Source organism: Kogia breviceps, chromosome 18 (genome assembly GCF_026419965.1).
Source record: "Kogia breviceps isolate mKogBre1 chromosome 18, mKogBre1 haplotype 1, whole genome shotgun sequence".
NCBI lineage: Eukaryota > Metazoa > Chordata > Mammalia > Artiodactyla > Physeteridae > Kogia > Kogia breviceps.
In genome coordinates this window covers 31,085,935-31,109,510 of record NC_081327.1, presented here as the reverse complement: position 1 = coordinate 31,109,510, position 23,576 = coordinate 31,085,935, and the positions used below count along the sequence as shown (strand labels likewise).

The 23,576-nt window shown below is 53.4% G+C and overlaps 1 protein-coding gene across 8 annotated transcripts in view; it reads right to left on the bottom strand.

The window, feature by feature from the left end:
- Positions 1–23,576, bottom strand: part of SLC12A3 (solute carrier family 12 member 3) — a 50,078-nt gene that overhangs the window by 11,674 nt on the left and 14,828 nt on the right. For 5 of the 8 annotated variants that reach the window (XM_059043860.2, XM_067019241.1, XM_059043861.2 and 2 more), the window contains 14 exons: positions 23,213–23,314; positions 21,853–22,008; positions 21,081–21,180; positions 19,756–19,867; positions 19,271–19,411; positions 18,125–18,231; positions 16,580–16,662; positions 15,380–15,457; positions 14,589–14,690; positions 13,565–13,676; positions 11,107–11,193; positions 8,180–8,315; positions 6,618–6,685; positions 564–1,461 (listed from right to left, as the gene is read on the bottom strand). In XM_059043860.2, coding sequence (XP_058899843.1) covers positions 1,320–1,461; positions 6,618–6,685; positions 8,180–8,315; positions 11,107–11,193; positions 13,565–13,676; positions 14,589–14,690; positions 15,380–15,457; positions 16,580–16,662; positions 18,125–18,231; positions 19,271–19,411; positions 19,756–19,867; positions 21,081–21,180; positions 21,853–22,008; positions 23,213–23,314 — 1,526 coding nt within the window. In that variant the 3' untranslated portion in view covers positions 564–1,319. Of the gene's footprint in view, positions 1–563; positions 1,462–6,617; positions 6,686–8,179; positions 8,316–11,106; positions 11,194–13,564; positions 13,677–14,588; positions 14,691–15,379; positions 15,458–16,579; positions 16,663–18,124; positions 18,232–19,270; positions 19,412–19,755; positions 19,868–21,080; positions 21,181–21,852; positions 22,009–23,212; positions 23,315–23,576 lie in introns of those variants that run through there. The other 3 variants (XR_010837769.1, XM_067019242.1, XM_067019243.1) reach the window with 2 other exon arrangements.

Below are 23,576 nucleotides of genomic sequence, written 5' to 3'. Positions count from 1 at the left end.
GCAAACACTCCGGGGGGGGGGGGGTTCCATCCACAGTAACCTGAACACACTTACCTGAGCAAGGTTCATCTCCCCCAGGTTCTCTCTCTTCTCTGAGCCCCATCTTACATTCCCCTCACTGCCGCCCCCTCTGCTACTTACTCTGTTTCCATCTCTCACTGGTGGTTCCTCCTCCCTGTCCTTCCACCCAGCCTTGGGCTGGGTTTGGACCTTTCTGATTCTTTGCCCAACGTTGCCATCTTTACACCCACCTCTCTGCTTCCCCATTCCTGACCCACCAAACCTGCACCCCCCAACCAAACCTGAAATTTAACACTCCTCCATGAGACTCCCTAAACCATGCCCCTCCTCTGAAGCTCTTTCCTGACACACCCACCATCCATACCCCTCCTCCTGGTGTTTTCGTTGGTTCCCTTTCCTTCCCTGTGGGATGAGCTGGGGAAACGGCAGTGATGCCCACCTTGGCCTTTCTCCAACTAGATGAGCTCCCTGTTGTATAGAAAAACACAGGGCACAGAGGAAAGTCTAAGCTGTATTTTTCAAATCATGAGTCAGCACCCATTAGGGGATCCCAAACTCATTTTAATGGATTGCAACCAACATTAAAAGGAGAACAAGAAATAGAAAGCGTAGAAAATACCAAAGTGCATCACTCATAGTAAGGATAAGGATTGTTTTGTGACACTTCAGTTTCACTGTGTTTGTTCCAAACCTCAATGTAAAATAGATTTCTTACTGTGGGTTGCAGTCTGAAAAAGTTTGAAAGTCCCGGTCTACCAAAGAACCAACCAAAACACTGAAGACATGCTATTGAAAGCAAAGGAAGTGAGAGGTGGTTAAATAAATTTGCATTGTTATGGAGGCTCAACGAGCCAGCCCCCTATTCCCCCTGTAAGGGCTGTAGGTGGGGTGCCCACTCTCCTGATATTGGAGGGGGGAGGTGTGTTTATGGGGTGCTCCCAGGAAAGGTCTGTAGAAACTGCCACAACTCAGCACTCTGACTCAAATTTGTATACAAATCAAAGATTGAGATCTTAATTTGTTGTAATCAAGAGCAAAAGAAAACTTAAAAGGAATATGAATCCACCAGAGAGTTTTCCAGACAGCTCCACCTGCCACTTCTCCAGCCCAGAAAGACAAAGCCCAGAGGTCTTGCCTGATGGGAGTGGGGTCCAGCTGAAATTTGGAAATCTACCAGCTTCTTCCATCAGATCATCAGATGCTACCACTTAAAGTGCGATGGGGCATGTGTCCTGTCCCCGTGGACAGGCGGGCACACCCTGCACCCTGGCTTTGGGCAGGCGCAGCCAAGCCCAGAGTTACTGGCAGTAAAAGGTGAGCACGTTTTCCTGGTTTCCTCGGATCAGGATGACCGGAGGTCTGAGGTCCTGGGACAGCGTCTCCAGCCAGGCCATGTAGAGCGAGCTCGGGCACTTCCCCTTCCTCCCTATGGGCAAGGTGCTGTGGGGCAGGAAGAAGCAGCAGATGGGGAATTACCAAGAGGTCTTCCCCACATGACCCAATTCCTGGTTTGCTTTCTGAACAGCGTCTCCGCTTATCAGCCCCTCCAGAGCTCTTTCTTCCCTAAGAATGACCTGCTGCTCTCCTTGAAAGCATGACCTGAAATGTACCTTCAGCCGCAAAGCATTTCTTTTGTTTTGGCCGCGCCCCGCAGCTTGTAGGATCTTAGTTCCACAACCAGATATCGAACCTGAGCCCTGGCAGTGAAAGCGCTGAGTCCAACCACTGGACCGCCAGGAAACTCCCACAATGCATTTCTAAACAAAGCAACGGCCTGTAAGGTCCCCATGATCTGGTCCCCACCAGCCTCCACAACCTCACCTCCCACCACCCACAGCCTCGCTCACACCCCTACAGTCACAGAAGCTTCCTTTCCACTCCTGAAAAAAATGGCAAGCTTGCTCCTGCCCCAGGGCCTTGGCATGTGACGTTCTTTCCACTCAGAAGGCAGTGTCCCCAGCTCTTCCTGGGTTGGCTCCTTCAATTCCTTCAGGTCTTGGCTCAAGGGCACCTCCTTCTCTGATCACCCTCTTCGATCCCATCTTCCCATCCTTCTTTATCATGTCACCCTGTTTCATTATCTTCATAGCACTCCACACTCTCAAATCCTATTTTTATTTATTTGTGTGTCGTCTGTCTGCCCCCACTTGTATGTATGTTCGCTCACGAGCAGGCTGGGTCTGTCTTATCCGCCTGTGCCTAGAACACAGTCTGACACAGTGAGGCTGTATGCCACTCATCCGGCCACTCAGGTCATGCCAGCCTCGCCTCTCCAGCTACACACCTGCCTGTCGCCACAACAAAGTGATATGTTCACGTGTTTCAGCTGAGTGGCCTGGTCCTGCTCCCTGCCCCGTAGGTAAGGCCCTGGGAGCAGGACTCTGTCGTCGCCTGGGGAGGGCCCCTTGTCCGAACTGCAATGCTGTGCAAATAACAACATGCCCTGGGAATGCTCTTCAGCCACATTTTCATGGCTACGTTGGGAAGTGACTTTTCTACCACACTGAGATTCCAAAGACGCGTGGTGATGCCTGCGGCCGTCCTGCTCGTGGCTCTTGGAGGTGGCAGCATCACAGCTGCCAGCTGGCAGCAGCACCTTACGTGGGACTGCACTTTGTTTACCCAAAGTACATCCGCAGGTACTATTTCATCTGAACCTCAGAACCACCGTGGGGAAGTGGGCAGAAAGGAGTGTGCTGTACGACACTGGGCTTCAGAGCCTGGCTCTGGGGTCAGAGAAGCTGTAGGAGTCATGGCTTTGCCACTTCTTCAGCCACGTGGCCTTGACAAATGGCTCACTGGCCCTGAGCCTCGGTTTTCTCTTCCCCGAAGTGAGAACACACACGCCTCCTTCATGGACGCTTGTAAGCTCTAACGAAAACCCAACTCAGGAAGGGTGCTGCACAATAATGCTCACGCAGAGTAAGCACTTCACGGTGTCACCACGTATTACTATTTACCAGCTCGAGCTGACCAGCCAGTGAGTGGCACAGCTAGGACCTGACCCGGGGTTCTGGGATCTTTCCATCCCAGCGGTCCCTGCGCACTGCAACTCCCACCTCCACTGAGAAGGTGAATTGAGGTCCCTAAACAGCTGTCCCTTATTTAAAATTCCATCTTCAAAGCTTCACTTGCCACAAACACTATCCTCCCTTGAAAAGCAGGGTCCCCAGGATTGGGGAACCCGGTGGGAACAAGGACATTCCATTAAGCCAGTGTCACTTTAGTTAGTAGACTGTGTTTGTGTTTGTCTGGTGCCTTTCCAGGGAAAAGGGAAGTGGTAATACGGAAAGCAAACTTTCCTGATTTAACAGTTACGCTAAAGGCTGGAAATGCCCTCCGGGAACTTCTACATCATTTTCCGGGACTGAATTCAGAAACTTCAAAGACCACGAGGGGACTGGTGGCTGCGTTATCCAGGGCAGGGGACTCCCATAGCTCCTGCTGTGGCCTTTCCCTCCCCGAGCGGACCCTGTGCACCTGTCCATGCTACTGATTCCCTCGGCAATTTCCCCCGGTGCCAGCCGATGACACGCTCTGTTTATGTTCACAGGATGTGTGTGCTGTAAGCTACTAATCTTAAGAAATAAAGCTGCTCCAGAACAAAGGAGCTTTTTGTTTAGAACTGCATCTCTTAGCCACAAAGAAAGGCAGCCTTGGATCAAACCTAGATGCGGAAAGATAACCGTGCTTCAGAATCAGCATCTCAAGGCTTCAAAACCCAGTTGCCACTTGACAGCTGTGAGATCCCGGCAGGTGCTGAATTTCTCTGAGACTCACTTTCCTCATCTCCTAAGTGTGTGCGCTGCGGAGGGGATGGGGGTAAAATAGAACCACTTCAGAGTTTTGAAAATTAATGAGGCCCAGTGGGTTGGGATTTTGGGATTAGCAGTTACAAACTATTATATGTAGAATGGATAAACAACAAGGTCCTACTGTATATAGCACAGGGAACTATAGTCAATATCCTGTGATAGGAACTTCCCTGGCGGTCCAGTGGTTAAGGCTTCGCCTTCCAGTGCAGGGGGTGTGGGTTCGATCTCTGGTCAGGGAGCTAAGATCCCACACGTCTCATGGCCAAAAAGCAAAACATAAAACAGAAGCAATACTGTAACAAATTCAATAAAGACTTTAAAAATGGTCCACATCAGAAACAAACAAAAAAAATAGCCTATGATAAACCATAATGGAAAAGAATATGAAAAAGAATGTATATGTATATATATATATATATATATATATATATATATATGTATGTATGTATAATCACTTTGCTGTAGAGCAGAAATTAACACAACATTGTAAATCAACTATACTTCAAAATAATTGTTTAAAAATAAAAAAATAAAATGAATAAGGCCCAATGCCTTGAGTGTCATAGAGGCTCAATTGATAAAATGCAATGCTGATTACTATTATTTTGACTACTACTATTTGGCTTTGAGGAGGGAGCTTTTATAGAAGAAAGAGGGGTCTAGACCCAAAAGTTATGCCAGAAGTAGGTTGTTAGTGTGGTCAAAGGTTGTTGGGCTGGTTACAAGGCTCCCTTATCAGCAGCCCGGGTTAGCTGAGCTCAAATGTGGGCCATTAATCAGATAAACCGCTGATTAGCAGACGGCCAGTTAGGCCTCAAAGCTGCTCTAGAAAAGAGTCCAAGTGCGCTCTCTGACACGCTGGAAAATGTGATTTTTGTCATTTCATGGAGGCTTGGGAGGGTTTTTTCATCCTTAGAATTTCTGGGAAATGCAGGCTCCTGGGCCCCACCCCAGGCCCTGATCTGGAAGGAACTGAGGAATTTACCATTTCCCATGGTCTCCCAGTGGTTCTGATGAAGGTGACCCTCGGAGTGAACTTTTTACGGCACGTCTCCGGGTTGGAGACTGAGCAGCGCAGCTGTTGCGCCCTCTCAGCGGAGCTGGCTTGACAGCCAGGGCCCCTTTGGGCAACAGCTGCGGCTGCCGCCATGGGTGGGACTCTGTGTGCAGGCCTCTCCTCTAAGGTGACTGGACTCCTGATTATTTGTATCAGCCAGTCTCACAAAGACTGGTGGGTGGGGGATTGGTTTTCCCTATGAGATCCAGGGGGTGGAGGAGTGGGAAGGGAGAGGTGCCAGCAGGTAGTCACCTCCCGGGATGAAATTCCCCATCTTACTGCTTGAGAGACGGACTCATTTTAGTGGCGAATAAGCTTAGAGTCATAGCATGTTAGTGTGAAAAAGAATCTTGGGAATAATTTAGTTTAACTCTTCTCTATAATCAGGGAAACTGAGTCTCAGAGAAGGAGGGTTACCTGCCTAAGGCCACACAGTGGGCTGGCCAATGGCAGAGACAAAATGCAAATCTGTTTCTGAGATGGCACTCAGGACGAGGTAGTTTGGCACACCCACACCCCCTGGCTGGCACACAACAGGTACCACACCCAGGGAAATTCGGGGAGCAATCCCAGGATGAAGCCACTGCCACCATCTTGCCGTCTGACCCAGTCAACAGCCGGGCTAACCTGACCCGAGAAACATTTTCTGCAAGATGTTAGCCAGAGGCTTGGAGATAAACCCACTTTCCTTATACCACAGTCCCCACATCAAAGGCAACATGAAGCACTTTCTTTGTACAAAAAATGATCTTCCTAAAAGCTCCAGGAAGCATGGCTTCATAGAGCCATCTTCGTGGGCAGCCACCTGCGCATTCACAAAGCCCCCCACTGAGAAGGGTACCAGGCTGGGCTTCATGCTCTGCTGTCACTATCTTGACATTCTTAATCACTTTTGCACAAGGAGCCCCACCTTTTCATTGTGTGCGGGGCCCTGGAAATCGTGTGCTCCATCTTGATTTCCCGGTATGAACAAACAGATTCCGCAGGCTTCCCAGCTGTCCTGCGGAATCTGGAATCTGCAGGTGGCTCACCCCAGGAAATGTCAGGTACTCCGCTTGGTAAATGCCCACATTGCCTCTTGAGCTGGGCCTTTCCCAGCCACGTTCTGCCACCCTGAGACTCCCTGTGCCACTGTTACCTTCCCCTCATCTTCCACTCAGCCTCAGCCAATACCTGCCCTAGCGAGGCAGCTCCTAACCAGACGCTAGCAGCAGCAATGGAGGAGCTGACAGGCACGGAGCCTGGGACAGCCAGGGCTGGGGCCGGGCTCTACTTCCACTGCCTGGACCTGGCACCAACATCAATTGGGGGTGGCCGGTGGTCAAGGAGGGCTGGGTGGTTCCCAAACAACTAGGAATAGATTTTCTTCTGGAATGAGCTGGGTCCCCTTTGCCAAGCCAAGTTTGGCAGGAAAAAGCGGTGGATAAGGGAAAAGCGGTGGATAAGGGAAAAGCGGTGGATAAGGGAAAAGCGGTGGTGAGGGAAGTCGGTGAGACCCAGGACACTGGGGCCCAAGACCTCTGCCAGCTGGCACTCAGGAGAGGGGCATGGGGCAGATGTAGGCCCGGCCACGAGCCGAGAAGCCACCCAGGCTGTGTTTACAGGAGCTTGAGGCCCTGCATCCTCACAGGAGAAGGCTTGGGTCCTCAGCCAGTGGTCACCCCTGCAGAGCTGACACCTTTGGGCTCGGCGACAGGCTTCTCCTTCTGCAGGGTGCTACTTACATGATGACCAGAGCGGCATCCCTGGAGTAATCCAGCAGAATCTCGTTCAGCCTCACCTGCCGAAGGGACTGGGCGAGGAAAAGCCACGTGGTCACTTCCCATGTCCGATGAGGGGTCCCGGCCAGGCCCAGGGACCTCTTTGAACATCTCAAACCAGGTGTGTGAATTGTTGCCCCTAAATTATTATAGACTCTCCCACCCCCGAGAAGGTATGTGAATGTCAAGCTCACCTCCTGGAGAAGCCCCCTGGGTGTTTCCTTCCTGACTTTAGTACCATGACCAGCGGGATCATGGCACGGAAGAGCGCCTCACGTGGCTGGGAAAGCTGGGTTCAAATCTCAGCCCTGAGAGTTCCTGGCCGAGAGCCTGAGCAGGTAACTCACCTCCCTGAGCGTCACTGTCCACAGCTGTGCAATGGGTACAACAGTGCCCTCTCCCAGGGAAGCTGGGGAGGCCTGAGGGAGATAATCTAGGCAAAAGCTCCAGGCCGAGGGGAAGCACTTGATAAGGCGGACTTGGAGCAGGGGTGGAGCTGCTCCACCTCTGCCGTAACAGAGTAGGCAAGAGCCTTCTGTGGACACGCCGCTTTACTCAGCGTTTTCCGAGGAGCTGGGCAGCTGTGGGAGGGTCTGGGGCCTCAGGGATGCTGGGTCAGGGAATTCCCCAAAGCTTGGGGGGGGGGCGCTGGGTTGTGTGGGGCTCCCTCCCACCCCAAGGCCTGTCTCTAAATTGTTCAGAAATGACTGACACTCAGGGTCTCATAGTGGACGGACACCCCATGTGAGAGAATGGAAATCCGAGGGGAAGTGAGTTCACCTAAATGTCACACGGTCGGCATTTTGGGTGGAATCATTCTTCATTGTGGACCTGTCCGGTGGGTTGGAGGATGTTTAGCAGCATCCAGGCCTCTACTCGCTAAATGACAGTAGCAATCCCGCCCCACCCCTCCCGGAGGTGACAGCCAGAAATGTCTCCAGAAGTCACCAAATGTCACACTGTCCCTCAGGACCACTGACCCAGAGCACATGGGGAGCAGAACGGTGGTCCCCAGGCCCCCAACTGCTCACCCCACCTAAAAATGGCCTTGGCAGCCAACACTCTCCTTTAGGCCCTGTCAGCATCCTGAAGGTGCTGCCTGGGAAGCGAGGCGGGGTCTACAGCTAAGGGGAGAAGATCAGCCAGCTTTGTTGGCCCACAGGACAAATTTTGCCTTGACCTTCATCACCTGCCTTATGCATCCCTTCCTGCACACGTGGAGGAACAGGGGAGGGGAGGGAGAAGGACTCTGGGCAGTCCATTGCCACGGCCGGGGTGGGGGGGACTCAAACTGGGCAGGGAGACCAGGCTCCCACGCCAAGGAGGCTCCAAGATCAACCACTGGGTCACCCGTCAGCCCGAGCATGTATAGCTTGAGGACACCTCAGAGGCTTGGGGCAGGGAGAGTAGAATCGAGGGTCGGGGAGGGGGTTAAGGAAGCCCAGGACAGATGGGGCACAGGTGCTGACCCCGGGGAGCCCCTGGACCCCCACCCCACCCCAGCAAGGCCCTTCTCTCTCCTGCACCTTGATTCTATTCTTGTTAATCTCCTCATCTGAGATCTTCCAGGGGCAGTCCCGCCTCATCTCGGTGACCGTGGCCTCGTCTTTGAAACCATCATTCAGGCGGAAGGGCGCAATCATGTCCTCAAACCGCTTGGTGCTGGGGACAGAGAGAGCAAGTGAGACCGGGTGAGATGCCCATTTCCAGGGGAACCAGGTCCTCAGAGGGAGATGGAAGTGGGTGCCACGGGGACATACATTTCAGGCTGAAACCCATTCTGACGCTGCCTTTTACATCAAAGCAGCCTCTGTGTTGAATTCAGCGCTGACGGGTGGGTCAGAACTTCCCGTCATCAGAACTTCCACAAGTCGTCCACGAAGACCAACCTGTGATCCACCTCCATCCCCCAGGTATTCACTGAGCACTATGCTGTGCCAGGCTCTGTGCTACACAATAGAGAACACATCAGACAACATAGCCCATCCTCACAGAGCTCACGGTGTGCTGGGCAACAAATAAGCAAATAAATACAGATTGGAAGAAGTATTATGAAGGCACAAACTGAGTACCGGGATGGGGACTAATTGGGCAGGAAGACCTCCCTGGACCCAAGGATGCCTGTCCTTCTGAAGCCAGCTATGCACAGGGCAGGGGGTCCTGGAGCAAACAGAACTGAAGGTGCAAAGGCCCTGAGGCAGAAGCATGTTTGGGCTGTTTGAGGAGCAGCGAAGGAGCCCATGTGTCCGGAGCAAGGTGAGTGCGGGGGAGAATGGGATGCCAACCAGTGTAAGTCAGGTAAAGGAGAAAGAGCCAGCAAAGGATACTGAGAGGAGGACCACAGAGGTAGGTGGCAACCAGGAGAGGGTGGCGTCTTAGAAGCCAAAAGAAGGACAGTTTCAAGAAGGATCACTGTGTCAAATGCCACTGAGAGGCAGAGAAAGATGAGGATAGCAGTGGGCTCTGCGGATCTGGTGGTGCGGAGGTCACGGCCGAGGCTGGAGAGAGTGATTTCAGTGGAGCAGTGGGAGGGCAGCCAGACTGGAGTGAGCTGGAGAATGAGGGATGGGGAGGAAGCGGCCACAAAGAGTGTAGCATCACTTTGGAGAAGGTTGGCTGTGCAAGGGAGGAGAGAAATGGTCTAGGAGGTGGAGGCAGATGCAGGGGCAAAGGGGGCTTAAAGATAATATGTGCTGGATGGGGTCTGCACGCTGGCTTGCGCTATCCTCTCCGCTGAGGAAGGTCTTCCCCCATCTCTGTTCACGGCCTTTCTCAAGGCTCTGCTCCTTCACTAGCAGAGATGACCCTATCCTCCTGTGCATTCTGGTCCCTGTCTGCAGCATTCCGATGGCTCTTGATGTCCTCCCTATGCCTAAGCCGGGGTAAATACTGCAGGGCAGGGCTGCAATTTACTCATCTCTGCCCCTGCAGCTCAAGCACAGCCCTGAGAGAATGGGAGAGTCAGTATATCCATCACTATTAAATAGTTCCTTTCTTCTCTTCTTGATTTCCTTCCCTCTCCAGGTAAACAAGGGCTAAAGAGGTCAGGACAGACCTTACTTTATTGAGAAGATAGAGTTCTGGAAAACCTCACGTAGACAGATTGACATAAAGCAATCCTATTGTAAATGTCTTCTTTTAAGAATATAATATTGAATCATTAGGAGAGTAAATCATCCCTTCTGGCCCCACAATTGAGCCCTGATACAAATTCACACAGGAGTTTGCTTAAAGTCCGCCCACTTGCCATTGCATGGGCAGGCAGGGGGAGTGGTCCCTCAGACCATTCGACATCTTCCCCCCTCCAAGTGCCAGTGGGTTAATATAACTTCAGGAGCTGCAGCTGCCATGTTTCTGCCTCAGGGCCTTTGCACCTTCCGTTCTGTTTGCTCCAGCACCCCTCAGCCCCGTGGGGGGGATGTGCCTCTGCCATGGCCCCTGCAGAAGGAGCTACCCTCTAGCTGTGTATTTCGGGGCATACGATTCTGCCATTCCTGGCCACAGCCAATTGGACCAAAGGTAGCCAAGAAATAGGCCTTCCAGTGGCCTTTACCTTAGCTTGGCAGGAAGGGATGAGCTGGGCCTGTCACAGTCACTTTTTCAGGCACTTAAACTAAGCAATGCCCAGAGAAGGAAGGAGGCAGCTTGTAGTGGATTGGGACTGCAGGGAAAGGTCAAGATGCAGAAAGAGCTCGGAAGCTACAAGCAGGCAGAAGCCACAAATCCAGCATTGACTGATCATCGACTCTGGGCTGGGCGCCGAGTTAGGCATGTTACATGGATTGTCTAAGACAGGGGTTTTCAAAGTGAGGTGCCTGTGCCAGCACCGGACAGCTTGTTACAACTGCACACTCTCAGGCCTCACCCCAGACTTACTAACTCAGAATCTTCGGGGTAGGACCCCCAAGCTGTGTTTTCACAAACCCTCCAGGTGATGCTGATGTTTGAGAACCACTGCTTTATGAAAATAATCCAGGGGTTGGAGAAAACTGAAGAAAACCAGTGTAGGTAAAATCAGCCTTTTGTGAATAGCAAGCAGCCTGGGCTCCTGAAGTGTGAAGCTGGAGACTCCCCCAGCTCCCAGGACTGTGGGGTAGGGGGGGGGGGTCCCTGGCAGATGAAACACCGGCTTCTGCTTAAGGAGCAGAATAGCCATGATCTGCACCAGTAAGAGCTTTAAAAACACTTGGTGTGTGAAAAGCATAAATGCGAACATTCTTCAGCCTCCCGCCCAGGTGTGTTTCTGGCAAAGACCACAGCGCTGATATGCAAAGGACCAGCAGGCAGGGGGAAGAAACACGAACAGAAATTAACGGCTGCACACTCGACCCTTCCTCTTTCTTTCCATGAGCCCAGTCTAGGTGGGGGCAGGAAGGACCATGTCCTTGCCCTTGGCTCACCAGAGAGAAAGGGCTGACCCTTCTGCCTAGAACCCCCAACACAGAAAACTCACTGCTCAGCCCGCGGCTTCTGGTTGATGTCAGGAAGGATGTGAACTTCGTGGAATCCCAGCCGGAACTTGCTCAGCAGAGAAATGATCCTGGGAGATGGAGATTTTTTTCTTTTTTTTAATGTATTCATTCATTCAATGAGTTTTTATGAGCTCCTGTGGAGGATATAGCAGCAAGCAAAACAAACCCTGCGCTCGGGGAGTTTACATTCTAACCTGGGAGGAGGGCAGACAATAAATGAATATTGATAAAGTAGGTCAGGTGATGACGAGTGACGTGGGAAATGAATTGTCCTAAGTACCTGGTGGCCACCTCTGGACTAGGGCGCCTCACATTTTAATGTCTGAGCACCTGCTGGGGATTGTGTTACAGTGCAGATTCTGATCCAGCTGGTCTGGGCTGGGACCTGGGATTCTGCATTTCTCACCAGCTCCCAGGTTATGTGAGGCCTGCTGGTTCACTGGCCACACTTTGAGAAGGAAGGGTCTAAGGGACGGGAGGCGAACTGCAGGAAACTCCTCAGGTGGCTGAGGAAACAGATAACACACATGAACTAAGTACAGAACCAGGAGCAGCAAGCCAGATGGCCCTGACTTTGCATCCACAGGGAGGAGACGCCAACTGTGGTTTGCGGCAGTCAGGGAAGGCTTCACAGAGGAGTTGGTGATCTGGCTGGATGGTGGATGGTGGGTAAGATTGTTATAGGCCAAAGAGGGTGTCCACACTGGAATCACCCAAGGAGCCTTCTAAACAGTACACGTGCCTCGGCCCTAGCCCGCCCGTGCCCATTGCATCAGAATCCCGGGGCAGGACACAGCATTGGTGATGCCCCAGGACTAGTTGGTGGGGAGTGAGCACCCCAGGAGGCGAGTCCAAATGACCAAAGACACAGGGGTGCAGGGGATGGAGTGGGAGCAGTGAGGGGCTGCCTGGGATGGTGTGGAGCACGCCAGGGGACAAAAAGGAGATCAGCCCGAAGGAGCAGGCTGGGGCCCAGCTGTCAAGCCACTGCTGGTCCCTGAACTTGGGAGTGCACTTAGGAAAGCAGAGCTGTGGGCAAACACCTTGGTGTGCAGTGCTGGTTGGCAGGCCTGGGCAGGGCCTGGGTGGAGGCAGTCACGAGGAAGGCAGAGGACGTGGCCTGGTCAAGAGTCAGCTGGGAGGCAGAGGAGATTTCACACCCTTTGCTTGAGAGACATCCTGTGACCCCACAGTGCTGCAGCCTTGAACTAAACTAAACCTGCTGAACCCAGCTTTCAGTTGGAGCTGGAACAGGAAGCCGAGAGGGCAAAGCAGACTTCGAGGTGTGTTTACCTTTTGGAGAACACAGGGAAGCGGATGCTGCGTCTCCCAGGCAATGCTCTCCTCTGCATTGCTGAGAAGGGCCCTCCGGTAGAGAAGTTCTCGGTGGGGGGTGAGGACAACGAGATGGGATTGCTGATCGCCCTTAACTCACGCAGTGGGTGATTCAGAAGGGGTCCTGTGGATGTGGTCCTGGCAAAGGACTAAAGTGGCACAAGCCACGGGGTACTGACCCTGGGGCGTCATGGCGGGCACTAAAGGCTGGGCAGGGTTTTCTCTCTGGTTAATTAACTGCATGATTTGAGGCAAGCCACCCACCCCATCCTTCCCAGCCCGGCTGCACCCTCCAGCAGTCCTCCATCCTACGACCTTAGACCTCACTTGACCTTGCTCTAAAGAAGCAGGTGCCCAAATCTAGGCACATATGTGCCATCTGCCCAATTCCTGCCACCTCCACACCTGTGTACCTGCCTACTATTTACTTCCTTCTCAGCTTAAGTCAACTCACATTCTTACTTCGATACATCTTGAAAGGAAATTGTCATCACAATTTAAACAGAAAACCAGCATCTCTTGCCAGAAAGATGTGACCAATAAAGCCAGTAAACCAACGTCACTAAATTCTGGCGGATGCCATTTCCTGCCAAGCACTCCAGCCAGGCCTGCTTCCTGTTGTTTAGACAGAGAATCAGCCACAGAAATGGAGAATTAAGTCACTTCTCACCAAGAGATTCTTCAGGATTTGCTGCCCCTTATCATAGCCACTGAAGTCACCTCTGGTCTCACCACGGGCAGCAACCCAAGCTTGGGGGGACGTTGCCCTGAAAGATTCTAAGCTCCGCCTCATTTCTGAGGAGGAGGGGCCTTCTCCATCCTTCATTTCACACAAATCTCCTTGAGGTTTGTGGGTTTAAAATTTAACAGCTCTCCCTGTCATGGCCGGGACTAGGGTATGTGCATCTTATTAAAGGGGGACAGGACACCAAAACCACCTCTGAAATGGAGAGAAACCTGCTCCTGCCCAGAGCTTCCTCACCACGGCTCTGACCTGAGAGGGGCAAGCCCCCGGGGGCAGTGGAGGAGGGCGGGGGCAGGATGGGGTAGTGCTGGGGTGATACCTACAGGTCCCGTGAGACCCACACAGTGCCCCCCACTTACGCCTTTCTCTCCTGGTCCAGCCTGTTGATCTGGCCCCCCACGAACACGCGGGTCCTGCATTTATTCCATCTCTTCTTGCGGCCGAGGAGATAGGGGATGAGGAGGGTGAGGCCTGGCAAGGAGGGTCTCATGAGTCAAGAGGAAAATGCTCTCAGGATCCAGCCCTCTCTGAGTTCCCGCCCTGCTCTGCCACCAGCAAACCCCTTCCCCTTTCTGGACCTCAGTGTACCCACCTCTGTAATGAGTGTGCCAGACTAAACCAGGGGTGAAACACGGGGCTCTGTGGGCTAGGGTTTATTTGGCCTGCACGATGCTTTTAAATAAGTGAGCTGGCATTTAATAATTGGGATATTTCACATGTAAATCTAGATTGCTGTCACTTATCACTGTGTAATCCACAAATGACCTCACTACTCTGTGCCTCAGTTTCCTTATTTGTAAAGGGGGTTAATAATCGTTCCTACCTGGGGATTGCATTAGGTTAACCCATGCAAGCACTTAGTGTCAAGCATACAGTAAGTGCTCATTCAATACGATCTATCACATCCTATATATAATAGGATATATCTTACTGGAACAAAACATTTTCTCTGTATCTAGGACTCAATCAAGAGTGGGAACAATAAAGCTGAGAATGATATGCTTTAGGAAAAATGGGAGAGAGTGTTTTGCTTTGGGAAGTGAAGAACATCCCTACAGCTTTCCTGTGCACCAGGCCATCTCTCCCATTTATGTCATTTACCTGTGACCCCAAGGGCCTGTCCAGTCTGAAGGTTCCACCTCATGTTGCCCTCAGCTGCTCCCCCAAGTCTCCCATTTTATAGTTGAAAAGCATGGGGCCAAGAGAGGGGCCCAGCCAGGCTCCTGTGAGCCCAGTGGTGGGCCCAGGGGCCCCTATTTCCCTTTGCTGGGCTCCAAGGTCCCACCAGAAGCCTTGTCGAGAGTGACCAGGAGGGGCATGCTGAGAGAGTAAGTCATAGAGGGGAGACGGACAGGGTGGATCCAGCGTCCTCTGGGCACTGACCTCCATCGTCGAATAGCCAGTAGATGTCGATGGTCTTCTTTCCCTGCTCCGACTGGAAGATGGTGCTGGCCTGTTCCTCCTGCACCAGGGCCTCGGGGTCCACTGCAGGAGCAGAGGAGCAGGTCACATGGGAGCAGAACCCATCCAAATACCCAAGTGTGTCTGAGAACAGAGCGAGCTGCCCTGGGAGGTGGGCTTGCCGTCACTGGGGCTGTGCATGTGGTGGCCGGAAGCCCCTGCTGCAGGCATGCACTGGGGGACTGGCCCGGAGCACTGCCAATGGGCCCTCCTGATGTCGAGACTCCGGGAGCAGGGACCCGGGACGGGCAGGGCTGGGACGCGCCCCTCCCCTACTCCCAGCTTCTCTCTCCTGGGATTCTGGTTGGCACTGGGGGGTTGGGGTCATTCTCTTAAAAACTCCCCTGTGCCCCTCACAGATGTGCACAGGATGCCCCCAACTCCTGCACTGCAGGTTCCCCTGCCTGCCAGAGAATCGCTGCCCCTCCCGGTTGGAGCCTGGCCAGGGGGGCCTCGGAGGGGTTGGGACTTGGGCCCCAGAGCCCACTGGGTGGGTGTCCCACGATGTCTGGACACTGAATTCTCCAGCAGGGCTGGCAGTCTTTATCCTGCTGCCCCCCCAACCCCCCGACTCCCTGTTGCTTAATCCCAGGGGTCTCAGGCGCCACTGTCACGAGCGAAAACCTCTTGCCCTCGCCCAGGTTCCCCGGTGGCCCGTCGCTAGCTGCTCCCAGGGTGAGAGCGCCCTGAGCCTCTGAGTGGGTGGGACTGACCCGTGCCGGAGACAGACGGCCTGGCTCCACTGGCTCTGGCTTCCTTGCCATCCTCCACTGGATCAAACACGGGGTTAACTGCAAAAAAGGGGGGAGCTCTGTTCCCAGGCTCTCCTGCCTGGGGCTCCCCCTTACCCTGGGAAGAAGGTCCTGACTCTCAGCCCCCACAGATCTGGCCTCTGCCTCCTTCATGCTTCGGCCCCGCCCGGCTTCCTTCGGGCGCTCAGACAGGCTGTGCTCCTTCCCACCAGGCCTCAGTGGTGGGTGGCGTGGTGAGTGGGCCCCGGGCCGGGAGCCTTCTTTCTCCAGCCCTCCCCTTGTAGCCACAAGCCCCCTCCTCAGAGAGGCCCTCCTGCCCGCATGCCCTGTGTTGGCCTCCTCAGGACACCTCAGGATACTGTCGCTGCCTGAAGTGAGTCCTGGGTCCGTGCGTTTCCCGCCTGAATGTCAGCTCCTCGAGGGCAGACTTTGTTTTGCCCCCTGCTGCATGCCCAGCGCCTAGAGCAGCCTCGGTCAGGAGTGTGGCCACTGCTCCGTAAATTCTGGTTGTATAAATATTCAATGAACTACCGCTGGGTGCCAGGTATGCCCTTGGTGACCTGGATGAACAAGACCCAGGCCAGCCTGTGGCGTTCACACCTCTCGGTTCCCTCAGCACTGCCTCCCCATTTGTCTTCATATGTGTTCTTTCTTTCACACCTCTAAAAATTACTCGTTCAGATCTGCCTGTTTACCTGTGACTTTAAATGTAATACACATCCCTATTCAGTGCCCCAATCCTGGTTCTGGAGACCAAAACACCCAGTTTTCATGGCCTTTCTGGGTGTGTTTTCATAGTCTGTTGTCTTTACGTGACCCTCTCTCACCCCTCTTTTCCTTTTTCCTGGTTATTAGATCCTCTTTATCCCACCTGGTTACAAAAGTTCTCATCGTGATTCGGGGACCTCTGAGGTCCAGTTCTGGTTCTGGCCCCAGCTGGAAGCAAGACCTTGAGCTCATCACATCCCCTTTCTGGACCTTGGTTTCTCCATTTAGAAACCTGATGATCTCCATCAAAAGCTGACTTTCTAGGAGTCTGTGACCTTTTATTTACTAATTTCCCCGTCTTCCCTGTACCACTTTAAAAAAATGGGTTCTAGAACTTCCTGATATCCTGCTCTGATTTTGACAGGGTGTCAAGAAGGTGGGGTGTGTACTCACTGTGCGCCTGCATCACCTTCGAGATGTTGAGCCCCTCACGCATCCTCATGACACACACACTGTAGTTGAAATCAAAAGCGTCGCTGGAAAGAGAGGAGGTGGGGTCAGCATCCCCTTGGCCCCAGCCCCCAGCCCCCAGGAGGCCAGGTGTCTAGAGCTGACCCTGCCTCCCCCCATACCCTGCCTCCTCTCTGGGCCTCAGTCTCCCCATCTGTATAATGTGCAGGCAGGACTGGAAAGGCCCCCAGGACCTCTCTAGCTCTACCGTCTGCGGCACTATGGACCCTACAGACCCTGTACTTGGGGAAAACTAAGTCAGTCCAGTCTTAGGGCCAGGCCCTGTCCTCCTGATACATGCAGCTACTTCTCACAACTCTGCCAACAGAGGTGGGGATGGGAATTACTCTCTCCATTTGACAGATGCAAAACCTGAGTTTTAGGGAGTAACTTGCCCATGACACACACTAAGGAAGTGGCCAACTGGGATTAGAATTAAATAGCTGAGTCTGGAAACCCTGAGGACAGGTATGCACACAAGAATGGCCTCGCTCATGAAGATATCAATAGGTTGTCTATATAAATGTCTACAAGGCTCCTACCCCACAAGTATATTTACTGCCTGGTTGACACAGGGCCCAAGAGCCCACCACTAGGGCTAATCTAATAGGCTAAGCACTGCCCTCTCTGGACTCCTTTAATTACATATCACTGGGACAGGGGCCTTTCAGGCCCCAGCAATTTGGAGTTTCGGCATGTTGAAGCTGGGGGTTCCTGAAAAGCAGGTATACACCGCCTCCTGTTGTAATTTTGTTAGAGGCAGTGAGATGCACTGCTCAGAGTCATACAGCTGGTTCACAGCAGACCTGGAAGCAGGGCCCAGGTCCCCAACACTCAGCCTCGTGTTCTTTAAATGCTCCTGCACACTGCCTCTCTGTACCACGTCAATGCAGAAAACAACTCAGGTAGGCATTTTCTGGACCTTGCACAGCAAGAGCTGAAGGAGAAAGAGTTTGGAGTTAACCCTAAAATCCCTAGGGAGTTTATCCCTCGGTCCCATCTCCCAAGCTTGTCGCCTCCTCGGAGGCCTGGTTTCAGAGGTACCACCTCACAGCTCGAGAGCTGGCCATCTGCAGGTCTTCTGCAGCCCCCAGGTGGACACAAGATTTTCACCTAAAAACCCACATTTTCATCATCTCTGAAAAACTAGATCTAGCAACACCGGGCCCACATTTCTGCCTGGGCACGATTAGCTGAAGCCAAATAGCAGCTGTTCTCTCCAGTTTGCCACAATCCCCACTGCTCCCTAATGCCCAGTCTGGGCCCACTTCACTGTGTTACCTGCCTGTTTCTGCTGATCTTGGTGTCTATGACTCACAGGTCAGAGTGGGGAACCCTCAGACTGTCTTTTTCTTCCTCAGCTTCGAACCAGTGGACTCAGCTCCTTATAGTACCCACTGCTTCCCCCTCTATTTCCCAAGGCCCAGGAAACTCCAAAGGCCCAAATTGAGAGACCACAGGCTCTGCCTCCCTCATGCCCTCACTCACTGCAGGATGCCGATGTAGTCTTCCACTGTGGCCGGGTTAGCCGACTGCCAGTTCTTCTTGAACCCAACCACCAGAATGTTGGGCTTCATCCTCCCGAGACCTGCAGCCTGCCCGGGGTGGAGGGAGAGGAGGGAGGGCATGAGGTGAGGAACCAGGCCACAGGCCCCACAGGGCTCTGTTCTGTGACTAGGGTGGGGCTCTGTCTCAGCCCCAGCTGTCCTCTCTGCCATGTCATGGGGGCTTAGGAAACACATCTGCCTGTTCAGGGTCCTGTCTGCCTGGACACACCCATGAGAAAGGTGAAGCTACAGCCAGAGTTATTCCCCTGTGGCCTCTCCAAGCTGGGGCCAGCGGGTGGACTGTCCCATAAGTTCTGGACTATCGCAGCTCCAGCATCTCTAGTAAATTATTTCTTATAACAAGGGACTTGAATTTGGATGTCAAGCTTGGAGTATTCCTGGGTCATCTAATCCTTACATCTTTTATATTTCTCTTTTTTTTCATGTTAAAATTTTTTTTTACTTTTTGAGGTGAAACTTACATAACAGAAAATCAACCATTTAAAAGTATATAATTCAGTGGCGCTTAGTATACTTAAAATATTGTGCAATCATAACTTCTACCTACTCTCCAAATATTTTTATAATCCCAAAAGGAGACCTCGTATTCTCTTTGTTTTAATTTTGAGAAATATTGAAAAGGATTCCCCTATGTTGACTCAGAATTAACAACTGTTATTTTATTCATGCATCCCATTTTACAAATGAGAAAACTGAATAGTAAAATGAATTGCCCAGTGGAATGTTCTAGAACTTGATCTGACTGGTGGTTTCACAGCACTGAGTAGTGTCTGCAGATGTAAACATTTATCAAACTATACACTATTTCAGTTTGCTGTGTATACATTATATCTGAAAAAAACACAAAATCACAAAATGTGTCATCAGCTCCCACAGGCCTCCAAGGCAGTTTCCCCAGGCTCTGGGCACTTTGAGCAAGTGCCCTGAATCAGCACATCTGGAAAGGCAAGAAAGGCGGGACTCCTGTTGCAGCAAAAGGGGCTCCAACTAGCCCCTCACGGCATCCCGCCTTCCAGGTTGTCACACCAACTAATAAGTCCCGTGAGAAAGCCCCGGGCCCGCACACCTGCATGAGAATCTGGACACCACTGCGGAGGTCCTCAGCAATGACGTCAGAGTAGAAGGCCTTGATCTTCCTCTTGTTCAGCCACTTGGAGTGCCCGTTGGCGATGAGCCGGAGCTCAGGCATCCTCTGTTTGCGGGGTCCCTGTGGGTGACAGGGGCAGGTGACATCAGGGGTGGCCTTCACCCTCTGGCCTGAGACTCAGCCCCTCTCCTGCCCTGAAGGCTGTCCCCTGAACTCATTGCTGGTTCTCCTTTATGGAATTAGGGGAGGAAAAGCAGAGGAGGAGGGAGAGGGAAGGGTGGAAGGAAGATGAAGGGAGCAGGTGAGAGGCAGGACAAGGAGGGCAAGCCAGGGAGAGGGATGGGGGAGGGACAGAAACTGCCCTGGGCACCACAGCCCCTCCTGCTGCCCCCGGGGGTGGACCTGGTGCCCAGGGGCTCCTCCCGGAGTACAGCCCCCCCCCCCCCGCCGCAGGGGGCACTCACAATGAGCACGTGGCCGCAGATCATCAAGCTGAGATTCCGGGTGAAGGTGCCCACAAAGTCCACCAGGGCCGGGCGGAAATTGGGGGGCCCCGTGAGCACCAGGCACTGGGGGCTGAGGAGGGGAAGGGAAAAGGGTGTGAGCCGTCAGGACAGAGCTGGGCGTCTGGATGCCAAATACAGGTGCCCCTGGCGTTCCACCACCTCCCAGGATGCCCTTCCTAGGACAGGTGAACCACCCTGTGGTCTTCCCGTCTATGCTTCCTTTCCAGCTCTCTTGGTGGCCACCACACTGGGTGTCTTTTTGCTTCCTGCTCAGGCCACCGAATGCTGCATGTGGGCAAAGCACCCTCTTGCTGCTCCGTCTGGTGCTCCTGCCCTGCCCAGCCCAGCAGGGTGTGAAAAGAATAAAGACTGGGAGTGGGGAGGCCCATCACTTATGAGATCACTGTGACACTGGGTGGGTGAGTCAGCCTCTGGGTCAAGAGGCAGCCAAGGGCCATGGTCAAGGGCCACTACCAGACTCAGCTGGAGCCAGACAAAATTAGCCACTCTCCAGCTGTGTGACCTGGCACCAGTTATTTAACCTCTCTGGGCCTCAGTGTTCTCATCTGTGAATGTGGTTAGTAACTTCGTATACGTGAAGCTATGTAGGGCACTTTGAGCGGTAATGCAGCATAGATACATCCGATTATTAACATGGTGATCTGATGGGAAGGGGGTCCTGGGTGCACACTTTTCCTCACTAAAGAGGGGAATCAGCTTCGAAGAATACTCGGGAGAGGCTCTTCACAGTCAGTCTCATGATCACAACACCAGAGCACCTCACAAACACAGGTGGCCCTGTGTATCCGCATCCACAGATTCAACCAAGGGTGGTGGTTGAATCTGTGAATGTGGAACCACGGATACCGAGGGCCAACTATGCCAGGCTTTTTATATAAGGGACTTCAGCATCTGAGGATATTGGTATCTGGGGGGTGGGGGTGGGGGTGGGGAGGTGGGGCTGGAACCAATTCCCCGCAGATACCGAGGGACGATTGTATTGCCCTTTGCATTTGTATTGCCCAGAGCATATTCCGCTGTGGAAACTTAGGTACAGAGAAGTCACTAGACTTGCTTGGTCCCCATTGGGCAGTGTCAGCCCCGGCCTCCTGACTGCTGGGCAGTGCTCCTCCACCCTGTTTCCTCTCTGTGAGGGGACCGTGCCCACCATGAGTCTGCTGGTGACAGGGCCTTGGTGACAGGTGACAGGCCTTGGCCTGGAGCCTCCCGGAGCAGGGTCACGGCCAGCCCTGCATCCCAGGCGTCCCCAAGGCGGCACTCACCGATAGTTCTTGATGTGGTCCTCCACCTCGTTGAGACCCACCGAGTAGCTCAGAGCCAGGTTGTAGGAGCCAGCCTGTACCGAGGAGCCCCAGTTCACCTCTGAGGGGTGTGTGCAAGGTTAGAAGTCATGGGAGAAACCAGACATACATATGTTGACCTCCTTCAGGAACCGAGCACCATGGGAGCAGGTAGACAGCCTGTAGATCTGTTCCTAATGTTCGCGCATGCAATATGGCTATGCATTTAAAAGTTATGCATCAAGCTATTGACTCTACAAAATATTCTCCTCCCTTGACGAAAAGATCTTCACAATGGCCTGAAAGGCCAGGTTCTACTTCAGAGTGCTAGGCGTTCCTGGCATTCTGCATCCCACCCCCAGATTGCTGTCACCCTGGGATCCCTGCCTGCATGCATGTAGACATCCCTGCCCACACGTCCAGGCTTTGACTGGCTGCCCTTCAGTCAGGCAGCCCTCAGTCTGGTGTGCACACCAGTGGGCCGGCCACTCTCAGGAGGATGGACCTGGGCAGGCAATGTCAGGGCCTGCGTGTCTGGGGGGGTGGTCTAGTAGTAGAGGTGTGGGCTCTGAGTGGGCACACTCCCAGGGGCTCCTCAACCCGTGGGAAGGGATGAGGCTGGAGCACCAGAGGGGGCCCCTTGAGAGCACAGCGCCTGAGGCAGGCCCTCCGGCTGAGCTGACAGGCAGGACGGCTTGGCAGTCTCAGGGCGAGAAGGGACACCTGACCCCCTGGGCAGCCTGCGACCGCACACCTGGCTTCTTGTAGATCACATAGAGCAGGAGGAAGAGGACCACACCGATGGCGATGAGGGCCGCCCACCAGGTGAGAAGGAACATGATGACCACGGAGATGATCGCCCCAAACAGCGCCGCCCACTTGCTGTAGTATCGGAATGAGGGTCTCCACCCTGGGTGGGGGGCACAGGGCAGGACGTACGCTCAGCACTCCAGAGCCTCCTTCTGGGCCAGCATAGCTGGGCAGGGCCTGGGTGGCAATGCCCGTAGTGCCCAGGGCTGGGGGCTCAGTCTGTGCCTGCCCACCCACCCTGCTTCCTGGGGCGGGCTTGGAGGCTCTGGTAGGGCCACACACCTGCCTTGGCTGGCATCCTGCCGTGTGAAGAGGCTACACCAAGGGGGAGGTGTCCAGCTCCGGCCAAATACAGCCACAGGACATCCAATGTCACAGCAGTGCTGGTTTCCGGGGCTCGCACAGAGCCGAGGGGATAAGACGGAGGGGAAGGACATGATTCTGCCTAGCCCCACACCTGCAGGCCATGCCAGGGCCGCCACTAGTGACAGCCGCTCCACGGCACAACTCCAGGGCACCATGGTCCATGGTCTAGGGAAAAGGTGGCCCCCGGACCAGCCCATCGGCGATTTGGGGCTAACTAGAAAAAGCTTTCTTTGAGACTCTTTATTGCCATCTGCCAGAAAATTTTCGTAATAAACATACAAATCTATAACATCTATGAGTGGCGCTCCCTGGAGTCGGGCAACGTACAACCTGCAGCCACCCCGTCTGTGACTGATGATTCTGTTCCCTCTCTGGGGAGTCAGACTTCTGACTCCCTTAAAACTGGTGTAGGGGGGCTTCCCTGGTGGCGGAGTGGTTGAGAATCCACCTGCCAATGCAGGGGACACGGGTTCGAGCCCTGGTCTGGGAGGATCCCACATGCCACGGAGCAACTGGGCCCGTGAGCCATAACTACTGAGCCTGCGCGTCTGGAGCCTGTGCTCCGCAACAAGAGAGGCCGCGATAGTGAGAGGCCTGCACACCACGATGAGGAGTGGCCCCCGCTTGCCGCAACTAGAGAAAGCCCTCGCACAGAAACGAAGACCCAACCCAGCCAAAAATTTATAAAAAACTGGTGTAGGAAGGCACTAGAAAAGTCTCTGCATACTGTAAACAGTGCATGAATCCATGTATAGTGTACATTGTAAGTGCTTGATAAAGGATAGCTGCTATTATTGTTATTATATGAATGGTCCCTTTAACTGATTTCAGTTTGAGAGGTGACCTTGGTCTACCCACCTGCATCCATGCCTTCCACTCCCCGCTCCATACCCCAGCCCCAGGTGCCTCCTCCCATGAGGGGGGAGGGTCTTGCTTACCGGGTGAGTTGGTGATGGAGGCGTGGAAGCAGCTGAAGTTGATGAGGGCATAGGAGCACAGGAAGAAGTTGGAGATGATGGGGGCGATGGTGTTGAGCTCAGCTTCAGGGACCCAAGGAAGAGAGGAAACAGTCTGCTGGGCAACTCCACCAAGGAGTCCTTGGTACCCTCCCTCTCAGGATAAGGGGACCCCAGATGGGCCACTGAGGCTCGGTGAGTCTCAACTTTCTCATCTGTGAAATGGGTCCATCATTTTGTGAATATCAAAGTCCAGTGTTTTGTAAACTGCAAACTGCCAGTTCTAAAGAGGATGGAGAGCAGTGTGAGGGTAGATCCCATTAGGCTACAGGATGGCCAAGAACAG